At 44.7% G+C, this 17,973-nt stretch overlaps 1 protein-coding gene across 1 annotated transcript in view; it reads left to right on the top strand.

The window, feature by feature from the left end:
- The first annotated feature begins 2,291 nt into the window (after positions 1–2,291).
- The window catches only part of LOC138472757 (SPARC-like), a 659,099-nt gene continuing 643,417 nt past the window's right edge, over positions 2,292–17,973 (top strand). The window contains exon 1 of the mRNA XM_069611089.1: positions 2,292–2,444. Coding sequence (XP_069467190.1) covers positions 2,292–2,444 — 153 coding nt within the window. The remainder of the gene's footprint in view (positions 2,445–17,973) is intronic.

Raw genomic sequence — 17,973 nt, 5'->3', positions numbered from 1 at the left:
ATTATTTGGTCCATTGTGATTGGGTTGGCTTCAACCCCATGCGTAAATTTCCACTTTACTTAGCAGCACACAGAATGGTCAGCCAGGTGCAGGGTGCCCCATGATTCTCCCGGCCTTCCTTCAATCCATCATTACTTTAGTGGCTTTGTGTCAATTAGTTAGCTGTGGGTGGCCTCGAAACTGCATCTTCTTGTCAGGAAAAGTAATGCTGCCAAGCATAGGTGTGAACCCGTGCTTCTTCTCGCTTGGGTGGTCACATGCTGCTCACACCGTGAATTTGCTGAGTTTCCCTCAATTTGTGCATTTAATTCTTATTCGGCTTGCCACCTGCCTAGACCTCCTTATCTCGACCTTCCAAAGACAGGATATTCTGCTCTTAACTTTCAATTATGCAAAGCTACTGTTCATTCCTTCTATTGGTCTGACCTTGGCTCTGACTGGCGCAAGTTGTATCAGCTGAGTTTCGATTCAGCCATCTCTTCTCGCTTCAGCTGGAAAACAAATCTTGTCCTGTTTGGCCTCTAGTAACCTGAGTTGATTCTGCTTTTGTGTAAAGTGGACTCGCACTTATAATACTGTGCTTAGTTTTGAGGTAGATTATGTATAATGGTGCTTGCCGCTTTATTATTCTACTTATCATAGCAAGCTGCACTGTTTTCTTAGCTTTCTTGCGGTTACAAGCAAATGTACTGGCGTTAGCTGGTTGAATGACTTCATCCTGCTTTACAGCTTAAGCTTCTTTTTATTTCATCATCGTTCTCTCCTTCTAGGTTCACGATATCCTTATTCATGGCATTTCGTCTCTTGTCTCATCCTTGGGTCGTCATATCTTCTACCTGCGACTCCGTCCGGGCCTTTGTGACGTCACCATTTGTCTTCCATCAAGGCCTTTTTGTTTTTTTCCGGGACGGTACTTAGGCCATCTTCATATCGTCTTATTTGCTGGTAGGGTTTTCTCAATTGATACCTTACTGTCCATGTGTTTCTGGGTATTGGTGCTTCAACAGGTGTTGTTCTTCTGATAGTCGCTGAACAGAGCCCTACTGTGGCTCTCTGCTGGTTTATTTGTTCATCATACATCACATATTTTGGTGTGAACGTTCCTGATACTTCAAAATGGGCGATTGGAGTGCAGGCATTATTTGGGACCTCCTCTAGATATGTCTTAGCTCTTGCACAATCTGAAATGTCGTCAGGCTGAGTACAATAGTTCATTTCACATCCTTACTGTTCATGGTCTCTAAGAATGTCATTGCATTTTCTCTTGTTCCCTCCCTTGCCTTGAAGCGCTTTGAAACACATTGTGTATAGGCACTATATAAATAAACATATCATATCATATCTGCATCCCCATCCATCCCATAGAGCGCCACCTCTCTTCAAGGGCCTACCGATTCAGTGGCACAGGAAATTGGCATTATGTTTTTCGTGTTTCCACATCATTTTTCTAGTGACCTCAGCATCAGGCCCTAGACCTTCATGGAAAACTATGGGATGGTATTAAAGAAACAACGCACCAGTGCAGAGGCAATCAGTACTAAGACAAAAACAACCCAAGTGGAAATAAAATATTATTTTAGTGCATGTTTTGCACCAGAGCAAAGCACTTGGACTAGGGCAAAAATTATCCTTGTGCAAAAATGCATTGAAAGAACATCTTTTTTACAGTAGGTCAATGTTTAATCTGGTACTAATTGCACTTGCACCGGTGCAACATATCTGCAATACTACACATGCTCTTCCTCTTCTTTTGTTTAGTACACTTAAAAACACAATCTCCCATGCACACCTTTATAACTCCTGAATGCATTTTCAGCTTCTAAAATCTGCAGAGTTTGTGGCAGTCAGTGGGCAATGCAGACTTTGCCATTGATGTTCCACTGCACAATTCCACATGTCCTGCATGAAGGGACCAGTGGTGTGCGATGAAAAGGAAGGATGACACACTCAAGCAGAGGCACATTAGCACCATGCCTAGGACTGCCCAGAAGACTATATTCATGGAAGTCTTTTATAATGGCGCAATCCCATAGGAAAAGGTTCCATGAATCAGGCTATCTCCTGCCATTTCCATCCTGCAATCGGCTCCTCTATGGGCTGAGGTTCATGGCTTACCATTTACAGTCCATAACTTCCTCTCATATAATAAACCGAGAAGGGTCGCGAGGAATGATTTATAGCATGGCATAAAACTGCGTCTTCTTCTCACGCGTCACTGCGCCCCCTACTTCGCTGAGACCTGTGGGTGCAGCTGCTGAAGGCCGAGGTGCATCCCAGTAGCTGCAGTCAACATGTGTGCCGTCTGGCAGGGCTCCAGGGCAGACTCCAGGCATCTGCCTTATAATAGCGAGCATCTGCATGTGCGTCTTCAAGCAGGGAGCTCGGGGCAGCGGAGCAGGGGAGTAGAGGCGAAGGAGCGCGCCCGTCTACAGACCGGTCCAGAGGTAAGTGGAAGGAGACGACGGGTGGGAGACAAGAAGTGCCAAGGAATCCTGCCTGCACTAACTCCTTTCCGGACTTACACTCTTCTGATAATATTACTAATATTAATGAACCTATACCCATTTTCATAATCCGCTCCCGTGCATTTTGACATTGTTGCTGAGAGTAAACCAAATCGCAGAACCTTTTAAACGAATTTGTAAGTTCCTTTGTCATGCTTCACTGCTAGATTCCAAAACGTAAATGTGTTGAAAGCCTGATCGACTTAGGCATGCTGTTGTTTAGAATAAGGTTACTTATGTTTTTGTTCCCTGTTGTGTACCTCACTTCATGGCAGCTAATTGTCCAACGTAAAGGCACGACTTGAAGTCAGGGAGATGGGGGGTGGCAAAACATGCCATTCCAATGATCTGAAAAAGTCCACACTGACCAGCACAAGTCGCTGACTGGCAAACATGGCACTCTCTTTCTGCGAACTGTTTCCATACCCACTTTTTTGTGTATACTCACTTTTGTATGTTCAGGTAAAGAAGGGTTAGGGCAGTGCTATAAATGATCATTCGGGAGTCAGGATATTAAACTTAAATCATGTCACTGTCATGGGCTTGGGTCCCTGGAGAACACGTTTCTTTACTGTTTTTGCCAGTGTTTTTTAAGCCGATCGAGATTCTTTGTTTGTTCAGACCCTGCACTATATGTTATTATATCGCGTGCATGGTTCCCTGCAGCCATATCAATGCACTGAATTAATTCTTACCCGTGTTATCCAGGAGTAAGGCCCCAGTGACAGAGAGTGCGCGGATCCGGGCCGGATTCACAGAGCCTTTTATAACGTCGCAATTCCATTGAACAATGCTCTGTGACTCAGGCCCAGTATACTAGGGTGTATTTTTTGTAGACATGCTGCACGGTTACGCCAGCACATCTCTTCTTTCACATATAGACGAAACAGCAAGTGAGCGAGCGAGACTGCCAGCAGATGTGTCTAACCTTGGCAGGCGGCTTCCATCCTCGATCTTTGATGGTGCAGCCAACATGCTGCTTCGCCGCTCACGCTTCAGAGATTCTGCCATGAGGTGCAGGTGAACTTACTTATGCAGGCAAAACGCTCAATATTTTGCAAACAGAACAAACAGGAAGGGTCTGCATTGTTGGACACAGTAGTGATACCCAGGGCACCCTACCCAGAATCATGCCTTCCATTGTGTTGCCAGTATTTAGGGGGTACATCATGACTCTGTGGGTTCCAGGGCTGCTCTTAAGCTAGAGGGGTGGAGCATGAAACAAGAAGGCTGCAGGAATATAAATCTTTAGGGAGACGCATGAAAGGGAAGGACGGTTTACTGCAGATCTCACTCCAATGTGAATATAGCTGGTTGCTCATGCTTTATTGTTTAAATAAAACTGATCATAACACCAACATACCACTTCTGCTATTAATACTACCATTACTCCTATTACTCACATTAGAGCATTACACGAGGAAACGCTCATTACGAGTTTCTGAGCAACTTTTCCAACAAGTTTCCTTTCTTTCCTACAGTGGCAGCTGGCAAGTTTAAAAAAAAAAAAACCTTAATAAATTCACAACACAGCATCATAATACAACAAGGCAAAATATTGAGACTACCTTTCGAGACATTCCATCTCCTTCTGTATCATAAACACAAAAAACATTACAGGGACATACCAATATTCGGGGAATGCTTCCATAATTGCCTCCTGAACCCCGACGACCACCATCCTTCCCATCTCCTCCCCTTCTATGCACTTACTCTATCAGAATTGTCCCTGGACCTAGTATGATAGCAACCTCGTCTGTCTCCTCTTCCCACCCCTTACTGGTTTTTTCCTCCCCAACCCCCTCCAGCACTATCTGAAATGTCTTCAGGCCTAATATGATAGTCGCTTGTTTTGTTCCTCCCCTACCTTTCTGCACCCCTCTCCCTCACCTCTTGTTTTTTTTCCAGCTCTACCAGAAATTTCGTCAGGCCTAGTACGGTAGTTGCCTGTCTGTTTCCATTTCCTTCCCACTCTCCCCCTCCCTTCCTTATCTATGTTTTAGCTCTTGCACTATCTGAAATGTCATCAGGCCGAGTACGATAGTTAATTTCACATCCTTACTGTTCATGGCCTGTAAGAATGTCATTGTTTTTACCCTTGTTTCCTCCCATGCCTTGAAGCGCTTTGAAATACATTGTGTATAGGCGCTATATAAATAAACTATCATATCATATCATAACAATAACCCTTTACAAGACATAGCTATTTAGTCTGATTGTGCATTACCATGTCTGATCTGTTTCAGCTCGTTCTCAAGGGATTGTTCATATGCAGCCAGGATGTTTTGAGGGTGTTGGGTCTGGGTAACTAATGTACAATAGTTGAGTTCCAGCTCACAACTCCAAGTTGGTTCCAATTGATTAGAATACTTCGTTTAGCCATCATTGTGCACATTGATAGCAGCTTGCTGGCAGGTTTAGGAAGTCCATGCACCCTAACAAAAGGGCAACACACTGAGGGTCCAAGGGAATTTCAATGGATAATTTTAGGACTACTACTGGCAGGACAGTTTCCCAAAAAGACATAATCATGGGGCATGTTTCCATTAAGTGTAAAGAATCCACTCCCTCAGTCAGACACTTTGGGTATTTTCCATCATTATTGTTGTCAAACATCATTTGATGAGTCGGGGTCAGATAGGTTGGCGGAGAAGGTTATATTGTATTAATTTGAATCTGGTATTGTGCCAGTCGCACGCCTGCACTGCCTTCCCGGCAACCCCTGCACTTGGGGACTGTTTCTGTATCCCTACAGTCCCACCACCAGCACCTAACACCTTTTATCTGCACTTACCCCTGCACCTGCCACCTGCTGGCCGTACTTTCACTTACTGTTATTTATTCTATTATGTACTGCACTGTCCCCTCGCCTTGCCCCGGCACTTTCCCACTTCCCCCTCCCATGCACTTGCGCAATCTGAATGACACCTGGCCTAGTAGGATCGTTGTCTGTCTCCCCTCTGTTCCCCCTCCCTTGCCTCGTCGCGCCTTGAAACACTTGTGTATAGGCGCGTTATAAATGCCATATCATATCATATCATATCAACTTTTTGGGTGTATTGACAAAGGGCGGACGACAACTTGTCATCTATTTGCAGTTTTAGGTCTCTTTCCCATTTTGCTCTGCTTATAGATTGAACAAGGGAGGTGGACTCCAGTACCACTGGAAAAGAAATGGAAATTATTCTACGTGAACCAGCATACTTTATGATGTATTGAAAAAGTAACTAAAATTAATTTCCCACTTCACTAGAAAATTGTTCCATAGAAACAAATTCACCTTCCCGGTACATATACATGAAGCCCACACCTAGTTCAGACCAGGTTTTCAATTACATGCTGGGTCATTTTCCCGTAGCCCCCAGAGCCCTGTTGGGGTGAACTCCCATGTATGCCAGAGCAATGCTGGAAGTAGGTATGCCAGAGCAATGCTGGATGTTCACAGACTTGGAGGGCCCAACTCCCTCCCCCATTATTCACTGAGGACTTAGTCAACGGCAAGTTCAAACTGCGGTTTATTACAGACAAAACCAACAGGGATCAAAACAAGAACTCGGAAAAATTCCAGCATGTCACACAGTAAATGTCACGCATGCCACTTTTGTTAAAAAAACACATCAATACTCCCTCATCACTTGCGCCATTCTCCAAAAACCTATCACTGTGTGGGGTTGGCCATGAGGAGCATTATAACCTAAATCGGTAGCTATATGTGTTAATCTAATGGCTGTTGCACGTCAGGTGGCTGGCCTATCCCTTCCCCAATTTATTAACTAATATATTGTTGCAGAATAGTGGACCTACCATTGGTTCTTACCCATTGCTTCCCACCACATAGGTAGTAAACTGTCTTTGGCTAGAGCTGACGTCCCAAGGCCTGGGACACAAAATGGTCCTGAGCTCACTGTGCACCTTTTCAAGGTGATGCAAATGATTATGTGTCTGTACTGTAACTTGTATACACCACCTTTGCCTTATGAGACCATGTCCAGCTTGTCGCAACACTTGTTGCCCATTGTTGCATACTTGTTGCAGCATGCGTCTGGCTGCCTGGGATCGGCTCTTCCTTCCCACCACCGATCACTGTCCATTGTCTACTTCAGTTGCATCACGTGTCTAGAGCTCTGCAGCTCTGGATTATGAGGATTTATTCCACTTCTGTGCAGCTGGTCCCTTTGTCATCTGGGGATTGGAACAGCTCCATATCTCTTAACCTTGGCTGTGGGTATTGTCTCATGCGTCTTGCTCCCTGTCCAGCTTGAATCGGCTCAGCTTGTCTCCTGATCAATAATTTGAGGCCTGCTGTAATTTTCCTTAACCATATAATGCGGTTTATACATTGTCCTTGTTACACTACATTCTCTATGAGTTACCTGTACATGGTTTAATCAGGTTCCATATATATTCCTGTATGTCCACACGACTATTGGCTTTAAGCATTAACAAACTCAATCAGGATCTCATGTGCCTTGCGGTTTCTGGATTACTGCGTTTGGCTAATGGCAAAATAATGAAAGCAATGACAGTATGTATATGTATCTGTCCTCTATAGAACTGTACGCTCGTGTTCTTCATGAAATCGAGTCTGTGTTTGTGCCCCGCAGTGCATTTGGCATGTGGGCTTCAAGTCTAATGCTGCTATGTCGTAGTGTCTCTAATGACGTCAGCAACATGGTTTCTTGGTGCTTAGTCCAGGCTGTCCATAGAAGTGTCTCTGACCATAGCATTCAGCTCTTCACTAACACATGGATAGATTTATACCGCACCTGGTCTGTATGGCTGACTAAGTGGGTACCTCTCAGTGTATTTGTTGACCATTGGTGCATTTGGGATTCGTCAGAAATAGAATGGGTGGTTGCAGTATTTTCTGGCCTTCCATCTTGTCATGAACTTGGTTGCAGGGGGTGGCGGTCCTAGGATCCAGACTCCCTCTTCAGTCCCCCCTCTGGACGACCTGTTGACCACATCCTTATACGACAATCCTTTCGCTCTTGGTTGCCATATTTTTGTTATTCCTCAGAGGTGTCCATAGTAGTTCATATGATCATTGAAGGACCAGTTCATGTAACAGCACACTCATTTGGGGTTGCACCACACCCACTTCATTTCATGGTACTTTGCATCGAATGGGTTGTCCAACTTCATCGCTCCAAGCAGGAACAATTCACATGCCACAAATATTTCTCTTATCTTGTTTCTATCTGCCACAATCTTTCCTTTGCTCCTCCTGTGTTCACATCCATCAGGGCCTGAATCCTGATAGCTTCCTCGCCGTCTTCTTACACTTGGTGAGGCAGACTTTTATCCCGCACATTGACACTGCTGCTAATACCAGTGCTCCCATTATCACCTTTAGTCCATCTGACAGCCATGATGGCATCCATGACCATGTATGCTATCCAGCTCTGGTCCTTTCGTGTCCCCTTTGCTTCTTCTTCCATTTTGGCATGCATCTGGCATAGTTGAAATACCGCTTCTGACAGCGTACCGTTGTCTTCGTCATTGTTAGATATGAACGTGCAACAGGAACTCCCAATTTTTGTGCAAACTCTGCCTTCAATTGCTGTGAGCAGATCCAGTACGGATCTATTCTGGAGTGCCACCAACCTTACTGCTCGGATCTCTTCTTTTATCGTGTTGAACCCATTCACTTTGGAGTTGATTATCACCATCATCTCCCAAAGGGTAATCTGAAGCCATTTCACATTTGTGCATGTATGTACAGAAGGTACTGATGCAAATAACATATGTGTCCTGCTAAATAGTCTGTGTTCTGCTGGCACTTCATCTAATGCTGTTTCTGATGCTTCTGAGAAGTGATTTGCTCCTCTTTTCACTCTACTCAATTCAGCTGGCTTTTCTTCCTTGCTTGTTCGTTCCTCCTTCAGGGACCTCTTGTTCATTTTGTTGGTGTCCATTTTTGGGAACTCATAGAGCTTTACATCCTTTTGTGGCACAACCAATGATGGCATGTTGATGTATACCAGCAAGCAAACTCCTCCCCAATTGGGTGGTAGCTTCTCATATGCCTTCAATCTGCATGCCCAGTAGTGGTCCATCAGTACTGCGGTGCCCGTTTTCATTGCTGCGTGCTTCTCTACGCTCCTGCATCCAACATTCTCGCCAACTTCTACGTCACCGGTATTCTGATAAAACAGTGCTGGTGTCTTCACTGGTGTTATTGGCATTGGTCCAGTTTCATTCTTCACCCAGGTCAGTAACTTTGCGCTTGCTTCCCAATCCTTTTTTTCTTTTCTTTTTTTAACCTTTATTTATTATTGCACAAAGATGATTCATACACACATTTGTTGAAAGTACCAAACATTATAACATATTAAAAGGCATTTGCTATCAGTCCGAGTCCTCGAGTTCTGCTTGATCTGACAGGTATTGTTTGTATCTAGCCCATATGTTCCTAGGCCTAGAATGGAGTTGTACTGAGTTTATGTACAGTTCCTCAGTATCGTTTGTCCATAACATGTCTTTTTCCCAGTCTTCTTTCGTGGGTGGCACACTATTCTTCCATTTCAGCAATATAGCCCTCTTGGCTATCAGCAAGCCAAGATTTAGGAGTTTCCGCCACGTCTGGTTCATCTTTCCTATGGCTCCCAGGAGACATAACTGTGGGGTCCAATTGATAGGTTGGTCGGCCATTGCGTCTAGCGTTGTACAAATCTCTGACCAGTATTCTTTTAGTTTTATACACGACCACAGCATGTGATAAATGCCTGCATCCTCGGAGTTGCATCTCGGGCATGTAGTGTTTGTTGTGGGGAAGATGCTCTTGAGTTTAGCTGGGGTGTAGTGTGTCCTGTGGACTATCTTGTAGTGTATGAGTTTGTATCTGGCATTACAGGATATGTTTTTGGTCAGGGAGCATATTTATAGCCATTGGTGGTCTTCGATTCTCTCCCCCAAGTCTTGCTCCCACTTGGCTTTGGCTTTATGCTCAGGCATGGGGCGAGTTTGAGCTATCATTTTGTATAATATTTAATTTTATTAATAATGTGTTACAGTTTATATTTAAACTTTACACATAATAATAAATTACATAAACATACATTAGAAACTAAAAATAAAATAGGGCTGAAACAACTGGAACCAAAAAAAAAAAAAGAAACAATCTCATATTATCACTTATTTACCTAACTAAAAAGAAAATTTAAGTTACAGTTAAGCTCAGTTCAAACTTGTTGAACTTATTGTTCTAATCATTAAACATTAATAAAATTCCACATACAAAGATCACAGTCCTCTACTGGGGTCGATGTCATAGTATCGAACAGATTCATATAAAAATATTCAAAGTTCTTTCTATTTCCAACCATACTCTGAAAGTAGCAATCTGCAACTGCTGACTTTGAGTGTTCGTAAGGCGTTGCCAGAATGCAGATTCCCCTATAGATGCCATATCATGGACAACATTGCTATAGCTTACTAAGTAAATGTCCATCATGTTAACACATTTAGTTAATACATGATTAGCAGTTTCTTTACATCCATTATCCTTACATAATCGACAATATCTCTCTATGGGAGATAAACCATTATATATGCTTTTGTTAGACACTAGCGGCAAATTATCAATCCTCAGTAAAAGTAAAAATCGCCTAAGTCTACTTGAGGGGCAGAGGGTTAAATACGGTTGCATTTGTTTAAAAGAGTAGAGCATGTAATGGATAAATTGGTATTTTGGGAGCTTCTCCAGATGAGCGTAATTTTCAAGCCAGTCCCAAAGGTCGATTTTTTTAGGCAGTGCTTTTTTTTGGGGATCGGCAAACTTCTCTCCTCTCTTAGTCCAGCATATTGCTCTAAGGAAGCTTTCGGTCTCCTTTTTAAGAGGGCATTTGGTGGCTTCCTTTGTAATTTCTGAGGCAAATTCTTTCAGCAGCCGATTCTCTGGATGATTAAAAATCCTTAGATAAAGTTCAGCTCTTCTTTTTAGGACGATAGATCTTAAAGAGGAAACACCAACTTCCAATCTTAACAACGCCATTGGAGTAGATTGGGGGAGACCTAGGATTCTTCTCCAAAACTTCCCTTCTATCACTTGCAGCCAATTTAAGTCCATTTGCAGCAAAGCTTCCAGCCCATAAACAACCATAGGAGTTAGCACCTGGGTGTAAATTTGACGGATTCCATATAATGTCAGACCACAATTCTGACTCGCAAATTGGCTGATCAGCGACGTTACTTGAGCTGCCCGGTTTTTCCTCATTTGGATGCAAGAGTTATAACCCGACTTGGCGTCCATTTCGACCCAAGATATTTATATTGCTGGGTGTATTTGATTTCTGTTTCGTGCAGTAGGGGCCTAGGTCGTGCAATCTTCTTACTCGAAAAAACCATCACCTGAGTTTTCTCCTGGTTAATAATTAGATTGTTGTTCTCAGCATATTCCCATAGCTTCAAAGCAGATCTCCGTAGACCGCTGAACGTGTGATCCATGATTATCAGATCGTCGGCATACGCTAACACTGCGCAATGAATAGTACCGACTACAGGAGAGCAATTATGTTCGCTTAAGATGACACCTGGTAGATCATAAGTAAAAAGATTGTACAAAAACGGGGCCGTGACGCAGCCCTGTTTGACTCCCCGATTCTGGGGGATCCCAGCTGTCAAGTCCCCCTGGTTATTAAGTCTACAAGCCACTGTGTTGTCCTCATGTAATAATTTTAAATAATATAAAACCATCTCGGGGCAGCCTAAAAGCTCGAGTTTAGCCCACAATTTTTCTCTGCGGACCGAGTCAAAGGCTGCTTTAAAGTCAACAAACAGGGCATATAATGGCGGGTTTCCTTTCCTCATAGCCTTTGAGCGTAAAGTATCAAGGATAATTATATTGTGAATTGTTGAATAACCCTTCCTGAAGCCGCTCTGAAAAGTGTTGAGTATTTCGGTTTTGGTCGCCCATTCCTCTAGTTTCTCAAGTAACAGTGATGCGGAAAGTTTTCCTGTGCAGTCGAGCATTGATAATAACCTAAAGTTACTGGGATCTTTCTTGTCACCTTTCTTAAAGATTGGTATTAAATAGGCATGCTGCCATGACTTAGGGATTTTTCCAACTGCTAGTACTTTTCCAAATAATATTCTTAGAAATTTAGCCCAGAACTCAGGATGGCTTCTCAGCACAGCATTCGAGAGTCCATTGGGCCCAGGCGCCCTGGATGATTTGAGCCTTTTGACTTTCCAAATTAGATGCTCAGTAGTTATGCTGAAGGGAACGGATCTTGGTGTCACTTTTTCTACCAGCTTTCCCACCTCCTTAGTAGGGATATTGCGACACATAAGGAAATCCGTCCATTGATTAGAGCTTATTGGGTTAATCAAATCCATTCTACCGCTGCCCCTTGCTTGGCCAAGGAGAGACCATATGCTTCTTGGGTTTTTAGAGCATATAGTTTGAACCATATTCTGCCATCGCTTAAGTTTTTGTTCGGACCTTTTAGCTTTAATCCACGCTCTGTACTTATTTTTTAGAGCTCTGCAGACTCCATGATAGGCCCAGGGAGATGCACTGGTACGTTTTGCTTGTCGAATTTCTGCTCTTAACCTTCGTTTGGCATCTCTAATGCTTTTATTATATATTACTGGTGTTTTACCATCTGTCGCTATCCGGTTCACTGCTGATGTCGCGTGAATAGAGGAGAAAGATGTGGCCCAATGTTCCATCTCATTTATGGTCATATTATGGAACTGGGACAGTATGTCATCGTCAGTGGCCTGCACCAAGCTTACAGCTGCATTGATGTTTTTATCAGACCAGCATATTCGGGTGCCCGAGTGGTTAGTAGTCATAACCCCCAGGGGCTTGGTGCATGTGGCCGGCATGCCAATGTTACACTTCAACACAAGAGCAGAATGATCGCTCTAGTCATTTGCAGAGATCTTCAGATCACTTACATTCAGGGCCATCTGCGGACTCACAAATATATAGTCCAGAGCACTTTTTGCTGTCCCACTGTGCCAGGTATAGTTTCCTGGATTGTCGCTTAAAGTTCTGCCGCTAATCATCTCCATTTCCCAGTCATTGAAGAAGCTCAGCCAAGAGGCACCAATTGGATCTTTGACATTATGTTCCATATTATTTGTTGAATTCAAAAGAGGATTGGCAGATGTACCAGCTGTGCCTGACATATGGCAGTTAAAGTCCCCAGCAATAATTACTAATTTGTTGTTCGCATCCATTACCCAAGCCGCTAACAACTCATGGATTGCTTCTTATAGGGATTCAGCCTCATTACCACCAGGAGGACTGTACAGATTGATAATGAGCATACTTTCTCTGCATCCATCGCTTATGCTCTCCAATTCCACTGCGATCACTTTGTCACTGGATAAAGTCACCAACTGTCTGGATTTGACAGTATTCCTAATGCCTGTAATCAAGCCTCCGTAGGGTCTCCCTCTCCTTCCCTTCATCGCCAACGACTGGTAGATTGTATAACCTTTAAGTATTATAGATGACCTCAGCCAGGTTTCTTGTAGACATATGCAGACATTTTCAGTTAAAAGCTGGAGCGGTCCCGCAGCGGAGAACAAATGCTTGAACCCTCTGCAGTTCCATGATACCACTGAGGGGGTTCAGTTTGAGTTCACCACCTTCGGTAGCGCTGATGCTAACTAGGTTAGCACATTCTGGATGTCCGCTATCACGACCTGGTCCCTTTTCAAATTAGGCAGAACTTCAGTTGTTTCTTTTACAACTAAGGGAGGTTTACGTGGCCATTTAGGATCTTCCTGGTCGGGATCGGGATCCACTTCAATGTCAACAATTCAGAGGCGTTCTTTATGATTACGTATCATTTGGGCAGAGGAAATGAACTTGCAATGAATGGCAGAGACATTGGCATTAGCGACTTGTAGAGGCTCAATAAATTCAAAATCATCTGATCTTAGTACCCGTAGTTGAGGGACTGCGTGGAATCTTGTCATTAGCTCAGTTCTAGTAAGCCAACTGCTCTCGCTTTGCTGGTACAGATTTTTAATGAGACATATCCTGTTCTCATTCTGAGGAACCTCCTTATCCTTAGGATTGCCCACAGGTTCCATTCTGCTTAAGTCTCTGTCAGCTGCTGTGTTACATTTGCCGCCAGTTTCATGAATCTCCTCATACTCCTCCGAAACAGCTATATTAACGGATGCAGATGCAAATCCATCTTCTATTTCACAGTCCCCATCATTATCTGACAGTACCCAGCTCATTAGGTAACCTGCTTGCTTATCCTTACGTCTGCTCCCGCCAACCGTTGGTTTCTTCAGTTTTTTATTGTTCTTCCCTGATGGCTCAATATCCAATACTGGCGGCGCCACCTCACAGGCCTTCTTCCTCATTGCTGCTCTTTTAGCTAGTCTCCGCTGCTTACGGGAAAAAAATGCTTCAGGTGTATTGGCTGCCTTAGGGGACATTACCAGATTCTCCACAATCTTGATTGCCTCTGGATTTGAAGCCTTATTCTCCCCTGAGGCTCTCGCAATAGTTGTTGCTGCGGCAGGATTTTGCGAAAGCAAACTTAATGTAGATTCCAATATGCGACCACACATTTTGAGCAGGATCTTAAGGGCAAACTGTACAGAAGCAAGCGACGATTGTAACTCAGCCAAATCCGTGGGGCTGGAAGATGCTATATTACTTACATCAGCCTCTCTTCCTTCCAACTCAGAGTCATTGTGAATGTTTAAGTTTGGTGTTGTTGACAATCTCACAGAGCCAGTTCTCAGAGGTTGAGTAACTTCCTCTATTTGATCACTCAGTGTCGGTTGCCCTACTTTGGCCAACACAGGTGTCATAGATCTTTGCATAGAAAGGCAGAGCTCCAGTAGAGAATTGTTATCAATATCTCCATAGCTCTCATGCTCCTGCGTATCAGTGTTGATTACCTCCGCCTCGTCCATAGTGGTAGAATTATTTTCCGGGTGCGGGTTCACTGGAAAAAAATCCGTTATTGCTCCTTTAGTTGCTGGTGCTGACTTTGTTTGCTTATCTTTACCCATTGCACGATCGTCGTCCGCTGGGCTGCTCCTTGTATTCCGCTGTAGCAAATTGTAACGTGCTTGAAGCTTCTTACGAGAAGGCATATGGTTATTTTACTCTGAAGCGTTAGCAATATAAAACTGAGCTATCTGATTTTACTCCTCCATATACTCAGTTGTATAAGAATACTACTAACTTCAGCTCCACAGTAAGTAGCACTTATCTTTGAGTGCTTGCTTAATCAAAATTCAGGCCCAGAGTTGATCTATGTGCCCTGAGGCGCCCAACTGTAAGCAAAAAAGAAAATCTCGTTTATTATGCTCAGCTGGGTATCAAATTCTGGAAGTGCCCCCACTGGGGGTTTTCGTGACCCCACTTAATCAAATAGGTGCCACAGCTATATAGGCATATACCACTGTGCCTGCAAACACCTTTAACCAAAGTGTATTACTGCAGCAGTCCCCCGCTGCCCCCCTCTGCCCTGCCGGCTCCTGTTCAAAACCGAGCTCTGCTTCCGAGTCGCGAAGTGACCCAACACGCTGTCCCCCGGCACCCAGCCCGTCCCAGGGGCCGTACAAAGAGGAGCCGCCTTGAGGCCGGCCGCTAAGCAGGCGAAGTGGGCTCACACAGCAGTACCTGCGTGGGTGTCGTCCGAGTCTGGGTCACAGAGCGCCTAGCTCCTGGGCTGGAGCGCTCCCTCGCTCACACGTCTCCAGAAAGCCGGAAATCTCCGGGCACCACTCCACTCGCCGCTCGATCACTCGATCTCCGGCAAGCAGAAGCGGCACAGGCGATGGAAGCAGAGCCGCGTCACACCGGCAGCGGCCGCGCCGCACAGACCGCATCACACCCTCAGCTCCCAGCCGTCAAGCCGCACCTCTCTGACGTGCTGTCTCACAGCACGAATCACGCTCAACTGAGCTCCACTGAGGCCGCTTCCGACGACAATTCAGATTGACTTTGTATAATGTTGACGCTGTAATTTTCCCTGCTCGTTCAGTGAACATGTAGCCCAATCCCAAATTTGTCTCTGGCTCATCTGGTACAGTAGGCCATACGCTCCGAATGGATGCACTCATGCGCGTATATTGCAGTTTATATTTGGCTGAGTCTCCCACTACAGCTTTTAGTGTTTCCCAGGATACAAAACGTTTATCAGGGAACAATTGACCCCACTGAACGATCCCCTTGGAGCTCCAATGCGTTGTTGCCTCTTTGTCAAGGGTAGGCGGTATGTGCGGGTCTCCCCAAATCGGCATGCTAGGGTGATACAATTTGTCTGTGCTGTATACATCGGTAATTTTGGCCCAGGCTGTGCTTGTTACCTGTGTTGGGTCAATGGAGTTGTAATGTTTGGGGTGAGGGATTGTCATGTTATGAAGCAGCGTCACAGGTTCTGTTGCATGTTGTTCATGTGGTGTGTTCTCCGGGTTTAGGAAGCTGGTATCCCACTGGGAAGCGTAGCGTGCCTGTGCTGCAAGATAATACAGTTCAAAATCAGGGGCCGCTAGGCGGCTAGACCGCCCTGCTTATATGGAGCCATCAGCATCCTCCAACCCAATCTGGGATGCCCTCCCCATGTGAATGCAATGCAGGCGTTCCTTATTTTGGTTAACAACCCCCGACCAGGCCACACCGGTACCGTGTTAAATAGATAAAAGAGTTTTGGGAGCACTATCATTTTGGTAAGGGCAATCCTCCCCATCATTGAAATGGGTAAGGCACTCCAACGTGCCATTTTCACACACAGGGCGTCCGCTAGGACATTGTAATTCAGGGCCCTTGTTAACTGGGTAGTTCTAGCCACGTAAGTTCCTAGATATTGAAGGTGTGTCGGGTTCCAAGTGAGCCCATGGTGTTCATGGGTGGCCCTTGTCGCTTCAGTGAGAGGGAAAATTTCAGATTTATTAGCGTTGAGTTTTAAGCCTGAGAAGTTGCCAAACTTCTTTACTTCTGCTATAATTTTACTTAGCATGTGGTTTGGTTTTTTTAAATAAATGAGTATATCATCGGCATATAAAGTAATGATGTCTAATTTACCTTCTAGCCTCAATCCATATGCGCCATACCTGGATCTAAGTATGTCTGCCAACTGTTCCATCACTAGGGTAAATAATAGCGGAGACAGTGGGCAGCCCTGTCGGGTGCCACTCAGGAGTTTAAGTGTGTCTGATAGATTACCATTGATACTTATCCTGGCATATGGGCGCATGCATAGTATTTTGACCCATTTGATAAAATTAGGACCAAATCCATAATTGTGTAGAACTCTAAACAAAAAGGGCCAGTATACCGTGTCTAATGCTTTCTGCATGTCTAGGGACACTGCCACCCCCTGAGTAACTTCGGGTATAGTCGCCAAGATCCTGTGACAACGTCTAATGTTCGTCGCCGTGGACCTGTCAAGCACGACACCGGCTTGGTCTTCATTGACCATATAAGGCATAAGGGGGGTTAATCGAGTTGCTAGCAGTTTGGCAAATATTTTGGCGTCTGTATTTATTAGTGACAGCGGTCTGTATGAGCCACATTCATCTGGGGGTTTCCCGGTTTTAAGTAATAGCGTGATAACTGCCTCCCTGGTGGTTTCGAGTAATTCCCCTTTTTCAAGGGCCTCTGTCCATACCACATGCAGCCTGGGTACGAGGATTGCACTGAACTCTTTGTAAAATTTGGCACCTAGGCCATCTGTGCCTGGTGCCTTCCCACTGGAGAGCGCTTTTATGGCTTCTGTTATCTCAGCCTCAGTAATTGGGTTTTCTAAGGTTTCCCTAGTGACGTCTGCAAGTAGAGTCGTCGGAATACTGGAGAGGTACTGATCTAACTCCTCTGCAGTAGCGTTACTTTGGGGGGAGTTTAGCTGCCTATAGAAGTCATAGAATGCCCCTCTAATCTCAGTGTTGTCCGTGGTTATTTCCCCATTTGGTAATTTTATACATGGGATGGCGGTTGGGGCCCTTTCAGTTCGCACCGCTCTAGCTAGAAGCCTCCCCGAGCACTCGCCCTCGCCGTATCGTCGCGCTGCTGCGCGTTTATCAAAGTATCGGATTTCTCGTTCCGCTGCTTCCCGAAATTCATATAATTTGGTTTTTATTTCCAGTAGTAGGTGTGGTGTTGGGGATTGTGCATACTGGGTTTGTTTGTCAGCAATTTTCGCTTCATGCCGCGCAAGGTTCCTGCGTATGTCTCTAAGAACGCAAAATTCTGTGGACATTGCAGTGCCCCTGATGCAGACATTAAATGCCTGCCACAGTATCGCGTGACTGGCCACTGAGCCCTTGTTTATGTCAATGTACTCTTGTATGTGTTGTGCTTATGTCGACTTATAGACTAGATCTTGAGGGCGGATGGCTTAAATCTCCATGGTGGTCTGCTTATTTTGATCACAGGGATTCTCAACGTTAACTGTATTGGTGAGTGGTCTGAATATGTCGTAGGGTAGATATGTGCATCAGTGACCCACCCCACTGCCTCACTAGTGAGCAGCCAAAT

The sequence above is a fragment of the Ambystoma mexicanum genome, chromosome 8 (genome assembly GCF_040938575.1).
Source record: "Ambystoma mexicanum isolate Mex_15411 chromosome 8, UKY_AmexF1_1, whole genome shotgun sequence".
In the NCBI taxonomy this organism is placed as follows: domain Eukaryota; kingdom Metazoa; phylum Chordata; class Amphibia; order Caudata; family Ambystomatidae; genus Ambystoma; species Ambystoma mexicanum.
Note: the sequence above shows the minus strand (reverse complement) of the source record. Positions and strands in the feature narration are given on the sequence as shown.